Source organism: Stenella coeruleoalba (genome assembly GCF_951394435.1).
Source record: "Stenella coeruleoalba genome assembly, chromosome: 7".
Classification (NCBI taxonomy): domain Eukaryota; kingdom Metazoa; phylum Chordata; class Mammalia; order Artiodactyla; family Delphinidae; genus Stenella; species Stenella coeruleoalba.
The window spans coordinates 59,280,047-59,293,976 of record NC_137153.1 but is presented as its reverse complement, the minus strand read 5'-3'; the positions used below and the strand labels follow the sequence as shown (position 1 = coordinate 59,293,976).

At 40.6% G+C, this 13,930-nt stretch overlaps 1 protein-coding gene across 2 annotated transcripts in view; it reads right to left on the bottom strand.

Moving 5' to 3' along the window:
- The window catches only part of NFIB (nuclear factor I B), a 443,132-nt gene extending 429,578 nt beyond the window's left edge, over window positions 1-13,554 (bottom strand). For both annotated transcript variants that reach the window (XM_079926360.1, XM_079926364.1), the window contains exons 1-2: window positions 13,540-13,554; window positions 10,710-10,834 (exon numbers count right to left, since the gene is read on the bottom strand). In XM_079926360.1, the coding sequence (XP_079782486.1) occupies window positions 10,710-10,805 (96 nt within the window). In that variant the 5' untranslated portion in view covers window positions 10,806-10,834; window positions 13,540-13,554. The remainder of the gene's footprint in view (window positions 1-10,709; window positions 10,835-13,539) is intronic.
- Between the last annotated feature and the right edge of the window lie 376 nt (window positions 13,555-13,930).

Here is a 13,930-nt window from a genome sequence, read left to right as displayed (position 1 = left end):
TGCCCAGCAGAAAAGCTGGTACTTAGGGGTGCTCAGTAGATTGTCATGTCTAAAAAAATGCAGTAACTCACAGTCCAATAAAGGCAACTTGCTCAGTTAATGGAATCTTTCAAAATACAGGGTAGACATGGAAACATAATGAAAGAAGTACCTTTAGGGGCAATGTTGAAAACTGATACCGTACAAATCACGTAGCCCCTAAATGCTGCCTATTTGCTGAGAGACTGGGACGCTGGTTTCTTACTCCTTGCCTGGGGAGATGGCTTTGGCCAAAACTTTTTGGTTGCTCAATAATTACTCACTTTACCGGTTGATAGTCCTACAGCCAAGAGTTTAGAGAATATTAATCAATACATCGGCAACATTTCCCTATACCCATGCTGTTGTTTGAAATTCCCTATTAAAGCTTAGAAAAAAGCCAATCTGCACAAGCAAATGTTTTCAAAGCACCTGATAAGAAAAGCACTTGGGAGGGAGATAAAGTGAAGGGAAACATCCCAAACGACAAATGTGGCTGGTTCTGAACTGATGGATTGATTTGTTAATTAATTTACGATGGCGCAACAATAATTACAAGCTACTGTTTGTCAGCCAAATCACTTGTGATGAAGTCAAAGGTTCACATCTGTGTGCATGTCCCAAGGATCAATGCATCAAATTAGCTCGGTTGGCTTTTCTCCACTAAAAGCCAACATGTGTCATCAATATTCCAGCGTTCGTGTGTGTAAACTAATTGATTGAACATTCATGCTACATAAAACATGCTGTTTGTATTATGTGGGGTACCATTTATAAACATCTCTGGTGCCAAAATAATAAATAGCCTCACATAAGATAGTTAATATCTTACTGGAAAAATAAAATGGCAATTTAAGGTTATTCCTTCTACTTATGGATAAATAAAAGCACTGTTGCCTCTTCAAAAGTCTTGGTCATTATTGTATGACATAGTATTCTATTGTACAATTCCTCCTTAGAGAAAATCTGAGGAAAGTTTACAGACAAGGTGAAAGAAGTTTGGTGAGGTTGCTCATATCCTTCCGTCTGTATCTACCCAAAGTCCACATTTGAGAAATCCAAGTTTACTTTCCTCTGCATAACCTCCACCAGATTAACTGTCCGCATCAGCATTAAACCTTGACACTTGGTCGGAACAGCTGAAGACACCTGGAAGGTAGAGTGAAGACTACTTATCTTGTAGTCACAGCTCTTCCACTGCTCCTTCAAGCCAGAGGCTCTGCTTTGGAAGGGAGAACAGTGCCCCTGGTTGTAGCAGCGATCGGAGCGTTCGGGAGCAAAAATAATGATCCACGATTTTCTCTACCATGTCTCTCTACTGTCATTTCACATTAAAATATCCCAAAAGAAGCATGGGAGGAGGCGAGTAAACAGAAGCAGTTGTCATGCCACTAGTTTCTATTAGACGTGGAAATGAATCTTATATATAGGGGCAGTAGCTGGCCGAGAGGGCTGTAATATTTTCTAGGGGACTCCAGAATACTCTCCGAGATTCACTTTATGACAGCACAAGGAAAGGGGTCTTAGGAGGAGGGGTGGGTAGCCTTCCAGGCTCTGAAGATTGGGCTGCAGAGTTTCTAATGCCGGAAGAGCACTCCCAGTGCTGGCTTTGGGAAGCAATGTTCTCATTTGCATTTAGACATAGACTTACAGTGTCTGAAAAGGGCCCAGTCCAAATAGATGATTTTTTTTTCACTTTACCTCCTTCTCAAAATCATTTAGAAACCTTTACTTCTTAACAAGTGCTTGGGTACCTTCTTTCTCACTTTCCCAAAGACCCATGTCCCCCCTAATCTACTAATTCCATTTTAGGTTTTAGTTATTCTCAGTGTGTTTCCCTGAGTCCTCACCCAAACACCAGATGTTAAAATGCCAACCCACAACCGAGGCCTTTTCCAACATCACAATAAAGATAAGTGCCAACCCACAACTGAGACCTTTTCCAACATTACAATAAAGGTAACACACATGCAAAGGTGATTGAAACCTGAGAGTGGGAAAATAATCAATCCTCTTAAATGAAACTTATTTCATCAAAAATAAGAAATTAAATAAGACTTCCCTGGCGGCACAGTGGTTAAGAATCCCCCCTCCAATGCAGGGGACATGGGCTGGACCCTGGTCTGGGAAGCTTCCACATGCTGCAGAGCAACTAAGCCTGCGAGCCACAACTACTGAAACCCACGCGCTCTAGGGTCCACTTGCTGGAACTACTGAAGCCTGCGTGCCTAGACCTCGTGCTCCGCAACAAGAGAAGCCACCGCAATGAGAAGCCCACGCACCGCAACGAAGAGTAGCCCCCGCTCGCCACAACCAGAGAAAGCCCACGTGCAGGAATGAAGATCCAACGCAGTCAAAAAAAAAAAAAAAAATTAAACAAAAAGTTCACTTATTCCAAAGTCTCCTTGCTTTGGTCATTTACTCCTCAAAATACATTATTAGCCTTTCCCCAAATCTCTAACTTTGTAGACTCCTGATAGATCTTAGACACTATGGTAAAAGTAGAGTTGAGAATATAGGAGATCGTGGATGTGGACAACAAAGGTTTATTCCCCTGCTGCCTTACCACTTGGTAACCACCATGAGACTGTCTGCTGGAAGGGAAATATAATTTTGCTGCTTTTAGCTTCTGGGCCTTCTTCCAACTCTCACCCTCAGCTTTAAAACTTTGCTGCTAATTTCACCATAATTCCGACATGCTTCTAGCACATTTAAGTTTCATCTTGAAAAGGGCAGTGTGGTGTTCATAACTTGAGCCACAGATTAGAAGCCCATCACTGATCAACTCAGAACTTACTGTGTCTCTTAGTAAAATGGGTTAGCAATAGTCTCGAGGCAATTTAACAGTTATTTATTAAGGGCCTTTTATGTGCAAAATACTGTTTAGGTTTGGTAAATAAGACCTGGTGCCCATCCTCTTGGGGCTTATAATTTTGGTTGTACATCTCAGCAACTAAATAATATAAGACAAATCTTATATTCACACATAATGTCATAAAAAAGTAGGTTCATTTGTATTGGAATAGTCACAGGTTACACACAGCATAAAAACATATTCAATATGCTAGGGTGTCTCAGTTTAAACCGTTGCTGATGATATTGTTACTTCTAACAATCGTGAAAATGAGAGGAAAAAAATCCCATCTACAGCATACTGTGTTGTCCGTTACATTATGGGACAAGCTAAATCATTCCCATTATAATACATGCTAAGTGTGAGTTAAAATAATAACTTCATCAAAGAATTATTATAATCTCAGTTGTGTGGTACAAAGAGCAAGCTTATATCAATGAAAAATCTAAGAGATGAACTGTAAGTTGGTACAGATGACCCCTGGGAAATTTTCCTTATTTCATGTCTTCTCATTAAATATACAAAAGGAGGTGGTGGGTATTATTATCACTGCTATTGCAGGGGATGTTGGTGAACTAGTAGTGCATTGTTATGCGAAGGATTAAGCCCTCTGAGTTTAGCAGCAGAATTTGCATCACATAGCATTTTAGACAGCTAGCATTTTTCTCTGTGCCTGGTGGAAATTTACCATTATCTCAAGCTCCAGAACACTGGCAAAATTCTGGGAAACTTTTCTTCACCTACCCATATTTAACACCACCAGATAATAATATGTGTACCTTCAATTAGTTTTGCATTTTACAGTTTAAGTCGTTTATTTTATATTATCTCATTGGAGCCTCACAAAAACCCCATGAGGTAAACAGATATCAAAACTTGAAAATGGAAATGCTTTGCTTGCCAATTTCTTTTCAAAAAATTTCCCCCAGATGGCTTATGACTAGAGCGAGTCTAATTGTCTCGAGGAAAGATGAACGGAATCACATTTCCAAAGACTTCAGCCACCTCCAATCCCAGAGCTGTAGAATTCTCAGACTCAGCTCGAGGGGGAGTGAGCTGACCCACCAGACGCACAGGGAGAGCTGAGCCTTGGAAAGAGGTCGGGCTCGAAGCTGGAGGGGCAGGCAGGTGCAGAGGAGGCAATGGCAGAATACACGACCGTGGTCACAAATCATGAGCCATAACCCAGGTCACTGGATGAGACAGTCGACTGTCGGGTTCTGGAGGAGGCGGAACAGACAAACCCCCCGACCTCGCATTAATGGCATCCACTCCAGTAAGTGTCTTAACCTCAGAGTCCAGTGGCCCCATCTGTAAAGACGGGCTGATAATTCCTATTTCATTGTGCTATGCTGAAGACTGAATGAGATGACAGCTATAAATTGCCCCCCACCAAGTACCCAGCAAACACCTGGCAAATAGGAGGCCCTTAAGAATCATTGATTAAGTCTTTTGCCTTTAAAATCGTAGTATTTAATGTTTAAAATTACCTTAATATGTAACATTGGCCATTGAATCTCGCTAAACCCAAGGAAATACTTCAGGAGGCTCTGCTTTTAAGAAATCTGTTACAATTTGCAATGAAAAATACTGTATTTTTAGGATTCATTTAATGTACGTGGTTCCCACCAAAAAAGTTTAGATGAATTCAAAAAATCAACGTGGTTATGAAAGCCCCATAGGAAATTCTAGTTACATTTACTTAATCCACCCTATGTATTTTTGGAGCACCTACTAAGTGCTCAGACTAAGAGTCTGTTTAGTCACAGCTTGTTGTAGCCCCTTGTACCGTGAACTTGGGATTTACAATGCAATCACCAGGTGCCTCACCGATGCCATCTCATTCATCCTCACGACAGGTCGGAGCAACAGGTAATGAGTATGATTATCTGCACTTCACAGCTGGTTCTCCCAGCCGTGAGAGGAGCAAATTCGTTTGCCAGAGGTCACAAAATCTACATTTCCCAGGATTCAACCCTGTGCTCATAAACATATCCATTATGTTATAACCTCAGAAAATGAACACAGTAGTGAAAAGTTAAAAAAAAATAACTGCTTTCTGAATAAAGGTATTTTTTAGAGAGGTGCCCGGTTGAAATTTATATTAGAGCAGTAAGAAATGAAAATTGTTATCAAAGCTGTCCATTATATGATACTCTAAATCTGCCCCATTATAAAACATGTTAAGTGTAAGTTGAAATGACAATAATGATCATAACTAACATTTACTGAATTTTCTCCCGGCTCTTTGCTAAGCCCTTAAAATGCAATGAGATTTTAAATGCTTAGTCAGTGAAATACATAGGATAGCTACACATAGACCTTAATAGAACTTGTTGTGAAAAGAACTTTTGCACTGAAGTGCATTACCCTGTTTTGCACATGGAGACGCAACAGAGGAAGGTAATTCTCTTTCACTGGCCTGGTATATTTTTACTGGTATATTTTCCTATATCCAAATTCACTTTCTCAGCCCCTCAGAATATATATTATAAACATAGTATAGAAAATGTCACAAAATAATCTCAAGGAATTAAAAAATGCCTAAAAGGTCACTACCTTGACACTACCTTGACATCATTCAGCCATGTTCCATAAATACACTGTAGTTTCAATGACGTTGTGAGCATCATATATCTCTCTTTGTTGACTAGTCTCTAAACTGGAAAATCAACACCAGCTTTCTCATAGATTGAAGAGATAACACTCCTTGAGAACATGACCCTTTGCTTCCAAATAAGAACAGGAAAAAAGGATAGACTGGCACTTGTGTTTCCTTACTCTCTGATTAAATTAATAACCATCTGATCACTATTTATTAAGACAGGATCCAAAGGATATTTTCCTTATCCAAAGTTTATAGGTTGAATTTGTTATGCAAGCATGTAAGTGAAAAGAAATCATAGAACATGAAATAAAAATCTTTCTGAGATAAAAGTGTCTTGGAAGAACATTAATTTATTTGTGTTTATCTAGCTACATCTTCCATACAGTTTAGTTTTATTTAAATACACTAAAGTGGTATTTCAAATGAAAACGTATCACTAAAGAATATAGGAAGATGTGTAATAAAAACTGTGCCATCTACCTATGATAAAATTTGAAATATTGACAAAGTATGAACATTATTTACAGATGCTGAAATCCTTTTTTTCATTCAGACATCACCATCATCATTATTGTTGTTTTCTGACTCAGGAACTGATATTTAATCAACTATTCGTCTTTACCCACATCATTAGCTGCACAGGAGATGGCTTAGGTAATGGTAATGTTAACATTTACCTACAAGACTAAGAGAGAGTACTGAAAAGATGTATTAACTACCTTTGACAATGAGTGACAAATCTGGAAATGTAATATCTACATGTTTACCAACACTATGGCGGAAACAGAAATTATTCAGAAGCCTTTACTAATATCATGAGTATCCCCTGCTTATAACATTGGGACATGGGTTTAATTCCAACATGGAGACATAGCCTTGCTTGTATCTGCATCTAGAACACTATCTGGCATATTGTAAGTTCTTAACAGATATTTGTTAAATGAAACATAAGTCTCATAGCTTTTAATTCTGGAAATAGATTCAACGTATAGACATAATATCTTCAGGCAACTAGTTGACATGGTTATTATCTGTATGGTGTGCATTAGTTTCTATTCCATTTCTAAAGGAAATAAAATAAAATTCAAAATTAAATAAATATTGAATTTTGATTTTTTAGATATACCTTTGCATAGTCGGTAGGTTACAAAGGAGTGTGAATGTAGTTAGTAGGCTAGGCAGGAATTTTTTCATATATAATTTTAACTTATTAATTAGATTGTTTAGGAACTCTTGCTTGTAGTGAAGTAAAACAAAATACCGACTGTAACATATACTAGTTCTAGCATTTGTAAGAAGATACATTAATTTTAGGATTTTCAGTTAAAAATAATTAATAGTAAACCTAAGTTCACCTCAACTTCTCAAAGACTTTAGAGAAATATTTGCCGTGAAAACAGTCTCTTCAATGTCACTGTACCTATACTGACGCTTGTTGTCAAGTCATTTAATTAAAATTTGTATGGAGAACAGAATTTGACTTTTAAAACAGTGATAAATTTATTAGTATTAGTATTGTCTTAAACCAAATGATAAAATTATATAAAAGTATCATATTTTAACACATCAACTTCTCAAATAGAAAATTAGTTTCTTTCAAGAAAAATTAAAAGTATATTACATCCAACTATATTCATTGGTATTCAACCAAGAACCACCTTTGTGCCTTTGATAATGTGAGAACGGGTTAAATTTTTATGTTTACCTGCCTGTTTCCTTTGATTAATATTTACGAGACCGTGAGAATTTCAAGTCTCAGACTAGCAATTAGTTTTCTGAATTAATTTTATGGATTAATATTTATATAATTGTCTTTCATGATTAAGGTAAATTTACAAATGTTCTGTCCTGGTTCTGTGGGATCAAAGGATTAGTCTTATGAAATTTAGAAAAAAAAATAATGCCTGGTGCATACCCGTTACCCTGAAGTTTTAAATAGCTAACAAAGAAGTTCTAATAAGTCTCACAAAGAGCTGTAAATAAGCAGTACAAAATAGAATGGAAAGTCCAAAATTATTTTTTTAATTTTTCAGTGGTTCAAAAGGAAACATACAGCATCATCAATAACCATTAATGAAACAGTGCTATTTATAAGACACATCTTTAATACATTCCAAGTGGTATTTCCTTTTAAGTAATGTGAAAGGTCATCAACAGAGCTCTAAATATAGCCAACCAACTTTAATTTAAACTGCTTACATGATTTTTCTCTTTGAAAGAACTAACAGGCAAAATGATCTAAAGAAGTAAAACATATATGGTTGCCTTATTAAAAAAACTGCATGTATGTACATATTCAACATACACACACACGAATTCGCTCTTCTTGTGTTTGTTTATTTTTAGCTGTCTCAATAAAATGTTTTTCCTCCCTCTGTTTTACTAAAACATGCCTATCTAGGAAGGAAAACAGATGTAGAATTGGACAACTACGTCTTGTTTGGGTTTTTTCCCTGTCAAGTAGAATTTATGATCATTGTCACACAATAAGAGAATCTAAGTGAAACAGACAATAAGTCAGGAAGCAATTGCCGGGATACTTGAACACCGTAGCTTTGGAATTCAGGATTTGGTTACTAAAACTTCATTTGATTAAGCCAAATAAGGATACAATATCCTTTCTTACACAAAAGTCCCAGAGTAATTGTAAAAATAAAAGAAGCAATGTCACGGTGAGAGAAGAATCACAATAAACTAGTTGGTAAGAATCTTAAAACACCTTTTAAAATTATTCCTTAAATCCAAAACAGGGGAATCATGGTATAAAGTAGCTCGCATGCACTTTCCTCCCTCTTCTGATATATTATTAACAATAAGCAATAATTTAGTTTAATTAATTAGGTTTTCCATGAATCACGTCATTCCAAGTTTTCAGTGACACATAATATATTAACTGCTTAGATATTTTTTCCCAAGTTAACCAAGCTTATTAAAACTGAATTGTCCTTAATAAGAAACTTACATATTATTCATGTAACCTAACGAAGGTAAAATATGAAAATAATTTATGCAAACATTTTTCACGTAATATTTTACCTCTGAACCTGTCCCTATACACATTCTGCATCTTCTCAGGCAATAAAAGAACATAATTTTTTAAAAAATGAATAATCAGCTTACACAAACCTTTACAATAGTATTCACAACATACTTCTCTTGGGAAGCTAAGATCTCTCTGCACAGAACCAGAATGATGAAGCTTAAGGGCGAAATATTTACAGTGATTATCTCAGTCTACCCATGTGAATCTCAGTTTTTAACTATAAAAAAAAAGTTAGAGTAAAACCTTTGACTTTTTTTTCCAACAGAAAAGAAATGTTTCATTTAGTAAAAACATTGATTTTAAAACTCGCTTCTGGGAACATTCTAAAATGATAACGAAGAGGCACAGTAACGATTCAAACACCACTTCCAATTCTTGGTACAGTCATGTCGAGCAAATCTTTTACATACTCATTTTGCAATATCTTTCTCCAAATTATCTGCCAGTTATTTTAAGAGGTCACTGCACCCATGCACAAACCAGTGCTAAAGTCTGAGAGATACAACCATCAATGAACATTTGCCACCGTAGACCTTCTATCACTTGTAAAATGTATTTCAACTGGAGTAAAATGGTGGAGGGAGAGGGAGAGATAGAGAAATGGGGAGAGAGCGAGAGGGAGGGAGGGAGACAGAAAGAGAGAGAGAGGCTTCTGTCTTTCCTTGAGGAACTGGCCTTTCTTTCTGAAACTCAAAACAGCAACAAGTAGCAGCGGCGGAAAAGTTTTCCTGCAGGCTGCCACATCTCACATTGGTGAGAAGGCGCAGGGAAGAGCTGCAGTGTACAGGGAAACTTCTGCACACTGAGCCCTCAGGAAGAGCCCAGAAGCAACAGCATAGCATCCACCTTTCGGGAAATTCAAACACATTAATAAGAAACCCTCTTGCCTAGCAGCGCCAGCAGCCCGGACTAATCGGAAGGTGCTCTCTTTCATCTGGGCACGGGAGTTGGGCTGACCACCAGGGCTGGGCTGGCCATAGCCCTCCCTACCTAGAATAAAGTGCCCATTGTTTCACACTGTACTAATTGAGGGAAAACAGCCCTTGCAGTAAGCATAATAGTTATCAAAGCCAGCAAGCAAAAAGCAATCAATATGTAAATGAAAGGGGCAGAAGGAAAGAAAGAGAGGAAGAAAAGAAGAGAAAGGAAAAGAAAGAAATGGAAGAAAGGAAGGAAGGAAAGAAAAAAGGCAATAAATGCTCAGATGAATTAACCCAAGAATGAACTTAATATTCATACTGGAATGCTTCCCTGCAGAAGGTTTGCCCATTCATGTCACGACTATTGCATACAAGAGACCATTGTCCACAAAACAGAAATCATTAGATTGAAATTTTTCATGTAGCAGTTTTTTGATCTGAAAGGTTTCCTTTCCCAAAACTAGAGCCTTGAATCCCAGCATTCTGATTAAAGAACGTTACGACTTCTCTCCTCCCAATATTATTTTTAAAGTTCAATCACCGGATTCATCAATGTCCTGAATTTTTATGCTGCTTTTTCTCTTCCCCAAATTTGCAGCTGGACAAATATGAGGATTAAAAAAAAAACCAGCAACAACAAACCCACACACATTTGCCAGAGCAAAGAAAAATAATGAACTGAATATGCATATCCTCATTAACTAAATTTAATTACACTGAGTGGCATAGTAATCAGTGGTTGCTCCAGTTACAGTATTCATTGAAAGGGAGGTGGATTCCAAATTAAGGCGAAGCGTGGGGGACAGTCGCATACTGATGAGGGAACCGCACACAACATGATACAATACACTATCTCAATCATTATTCAGAGAAGCTGCAGAAAGAACTACATTACCCTGTTCTAAGACTAATGCAAGAACAATTAGCCAAGAAGGCTCCAGTCTCCCACTGACTGTCCCACCTCCATACATTTCACACAAGCCAGCCCAGGGCCGACCGTACCATTTGCATTTTTCTTTTTTTCAAGAAGTGAACAAAAACTCACACTGCCTTTTTTTAAAAAAAGCAGGTCTATGTCCCTGGCCACAATAGCGGGGAAATCCTATCTTGCACACTGGTGTGCGGAGCCACCCCAGGCTCCCACAACTTCAGCTTGAACTTTCTGCAGGCAGGGAACTTTATAACATGTGCATGGAACAATAAAGCAGGGGGGCGGAAAGTTTGGGGGCGGGTGGGTGGAAAAAAATGGGATCCCATCAAACTTACCATCCACCAGGTCCTGGCTGACATGTCATAACATAGCTGCCATTTTATGGAGCTGTCCGATGTTTTCCCAGCCATTATGCTGTCAGCAATCTTCATCAGATGCAGCTCAATGGAAGATAAGACACCTAATCAAGAAAACATCGGCGGTGGCTTTCTGGACTACATGTAGGCCAATCCTTATCACACTGCATCATGGGAAAAGCTCCTTTATTAGCAGGAGGAACTACTGCAACCTCACAGATAGAAAGACAAGGATCAGTTCTTTTGCCTTTTTTTTTTTTTTTTTTTTTTTGGTCTAAAGGGATTGGTGAAAGTAGCTAGCGTTCTTTGTGTATCATGTGTACAAGAGTTAAGTATCTTGCAAGTGGGCGGCTAACTGCTTTGCTGGGGCTATGCAGACTAAAGTTTATTTGCATTCTTCTCTGTTGTATATTGTTTGACATGGTCCATGGTCCTTGCTGAGCAGATGAAGGGAGGGGAAGGGGGTGGGAGGGAGGGGAGAAGGAGCGGTAATTGCTCAGAATTAATATCTCCCCCAACAAAGACATAACAGTTTCATTGACACAGTCAGAACACGGTTCAGATGTCACTGCACACATGGGTGTGCGGGTGTGTGTGTGCGAACACGAACACACACACACACACACACACACACACACACACAGTGGAACACACAGGTAGCAGCTGCAGCTGGATTCAGACGAGGTTGCCAAAGGCTACAAACTCCATTCTCATGCTGGACATATGGAAGTAGTTTAACTCTTTGAAATCTCTGTTCAAGAAGAGCCCTGCAGTCTGCAGAGATAAATCAGCATTGAGAACAGTTTCTCAGTCAAGAGGCATCAGGCCCAGGGCTCTCTCCCTTCTGAAGATAGCCTAGAAACACTTCCTTCATCTAGGAAGACCTGATAAAAATGAGAAGGGAAGGACAGCGTTTGCCCATAATCCCAACTCCAGACTTAATTCCTCACTTAGTCCTTCTCTGTCCTACTCTTGGAAAGGGATTCATTTATTTTCCCCTCAGCACTGATCATTTTTGCTTCATCCTGGACTTAGAATTAGTTCTTCCAGTCCGCACACACAGAAAGTAGAAACTAACATTTACTAATAAAACCACTTGCTCTGAATAGCCTTTTCTTTTCTAAAGAGTAAAAAAATCCGAATACTTCAGGGAGAATCTTAAGGAGTCACACAATTAGAAATCCAGGCCAAGTAGATGGATTGCTGCCCTCTCTTTTGCTAAAACACAAAAAGGCAAAGATGCCTCCATGCGTGGCGGGCGATACTGATTTCCAAGGCCCCTACGGCACACCGCCCCTCCAAGCCACCTCTCTGAAGTCACCTTTTTCTTCAGTGTGCACTGCTAGTATTCCCCGAATGACTTTCAGGCTTAGAATTTACATTTGCTGCAGACAGTTTAAACGGACAAACTCCTACTTGATTCAGACAAAGTGAAGGGAGAAAAAAATTGCTGCATTACCGGCATTTTCTTTTCTCTGCATGCGGTTTGTGTGAGGCTGCAAAGGCAACTTGTTTCGGCCTGTGAACTTCAAAGAGGAAAAGCGCCTGCTGTGAAGAGCCCAGTCCTTCAGGTATTTTTATATTCACCGAGGAGGCCTGTCAGCCAGAGTCTCAGGACAGGAGCTTACGGAGGCCTGCCTCTGGGCTGGCGGCAAAATCACCTGCCCTTCGCAGACCCGGCTGATCCTCTCCCGGCCCCAGACTCTGGCTTCTCCCTCCTCACATTGGATGTGTTTATTCTCAGGAGGGTGGGGGGGAGCAAAGGACAGGAATGCCCCACCCAGGCCTCTGCCTTTGAAGTATCCCGTGACCCCAAAGCTTCCTTTTTTTTCCTTTCTCTTTCCCCACCCGCTTCTTCATGTCTTATTCGTTTGGGGTTTTTCTGTTTGTTTTTTTTAAATTTTGAGCAATGATTGTATCATAAGCCCAGTAATGGTAATCATGATTTCCCGTTTTAATCTGCTCAGCTAACAGCAGCTCCGCTGAACGCCTCCTGTGTGTCAGGCAGCCCGTGGTGGACACGGGGTCTCCAGAGGTTAATGAGCTGCAGCATGCGTCCCGTTCCTCTCAGAGCCCTTTTCACCCAAAGTCGTGACAGGCAGGGCGGAGGGGAAGGGAGGGGCTCAGGCAGGTATTTCCTCGGGCTGCTCGGGCCCAGCAGCTCCTTGGCACCCAGGACCTCACTCCGCATGCATTCCAGAGCCCTCACTGGGGCCAGCTGGTGGGGCTGGAGGTGAGGCCAGCGTGGCCTCCACGCTTCCTCCCTCTGCCCTGCAGGCAGCCCCGGCCAGGGCCCACCTCTCTCAGTTGCCCTGCGTGGAAGGAGGACGCCCCTCTACCTTTTTCTGCTGCGCTGCCTTCAAGTGGTTCTCTTGGGGCAGAGCCTGACTTTGGGGTGCTGATATGAGAACACTCCTCAGCCACCAACACTTCACTGCCTGCCTCAGAATCCTTTAAGAACCTTGGCACACGGCACGGCTAACGCACAGGTCTATCTGCTGAGGGTCCGTTATCATTGTCACTGTGGGGACACCTCCTCTGATGAGTTGACAACAACAAGTGGGAAATGATGAGAGATGACGGGGAAGCAGAGGCCGGTGGGAGTGAGGCTGCGGCATTTCTCTACGAACGTGTGACCCGTGGGGAACAGAGACACGGGGGTAGAAATAACAAAGCAGTGCGCTTCACTTGCTCGGCTGGGGAGCACCACGCAACAGGAGACCGGGGATCCCTGGCGGAGCTAGAAAGGGATAAACTCAGCATCTGGGGTCGTATTCACAAGATGCATACCCAGGGGCTGACCACTCACCATGTGCGGCCCTGGAGAGCGTCTTTCACCGACGTGAAACTTCCTAGCGTGCCAGTCTAGTGCACGCACGGAGAGATCAGGCGAACGGACTCATGGGTAGAAGCCGGCGTGATTGGATTCATTAGCCGAGCTAATCTCACCTGACTCAGGTCAAAGGTTAACTAGATGTTAAAAACACCAATTAAGCTCGCAAAGCACTAATGACTAGCGAGGAAGATTTGTGGGGAGATAAGTAGAATGTTCCCTCCCACCTGGTTTAAAGCCCTAAAATGCCTCCAATCTCAGTCTTTTCCCCCTCAGATTGCTCTTTCCATCATAGCATCTGTCCATGCCCAGTTCTCTCCCTGACTCCCAGGCTCCCCTCCCCTGTTTCCAGCCATGCTGCCTGTAG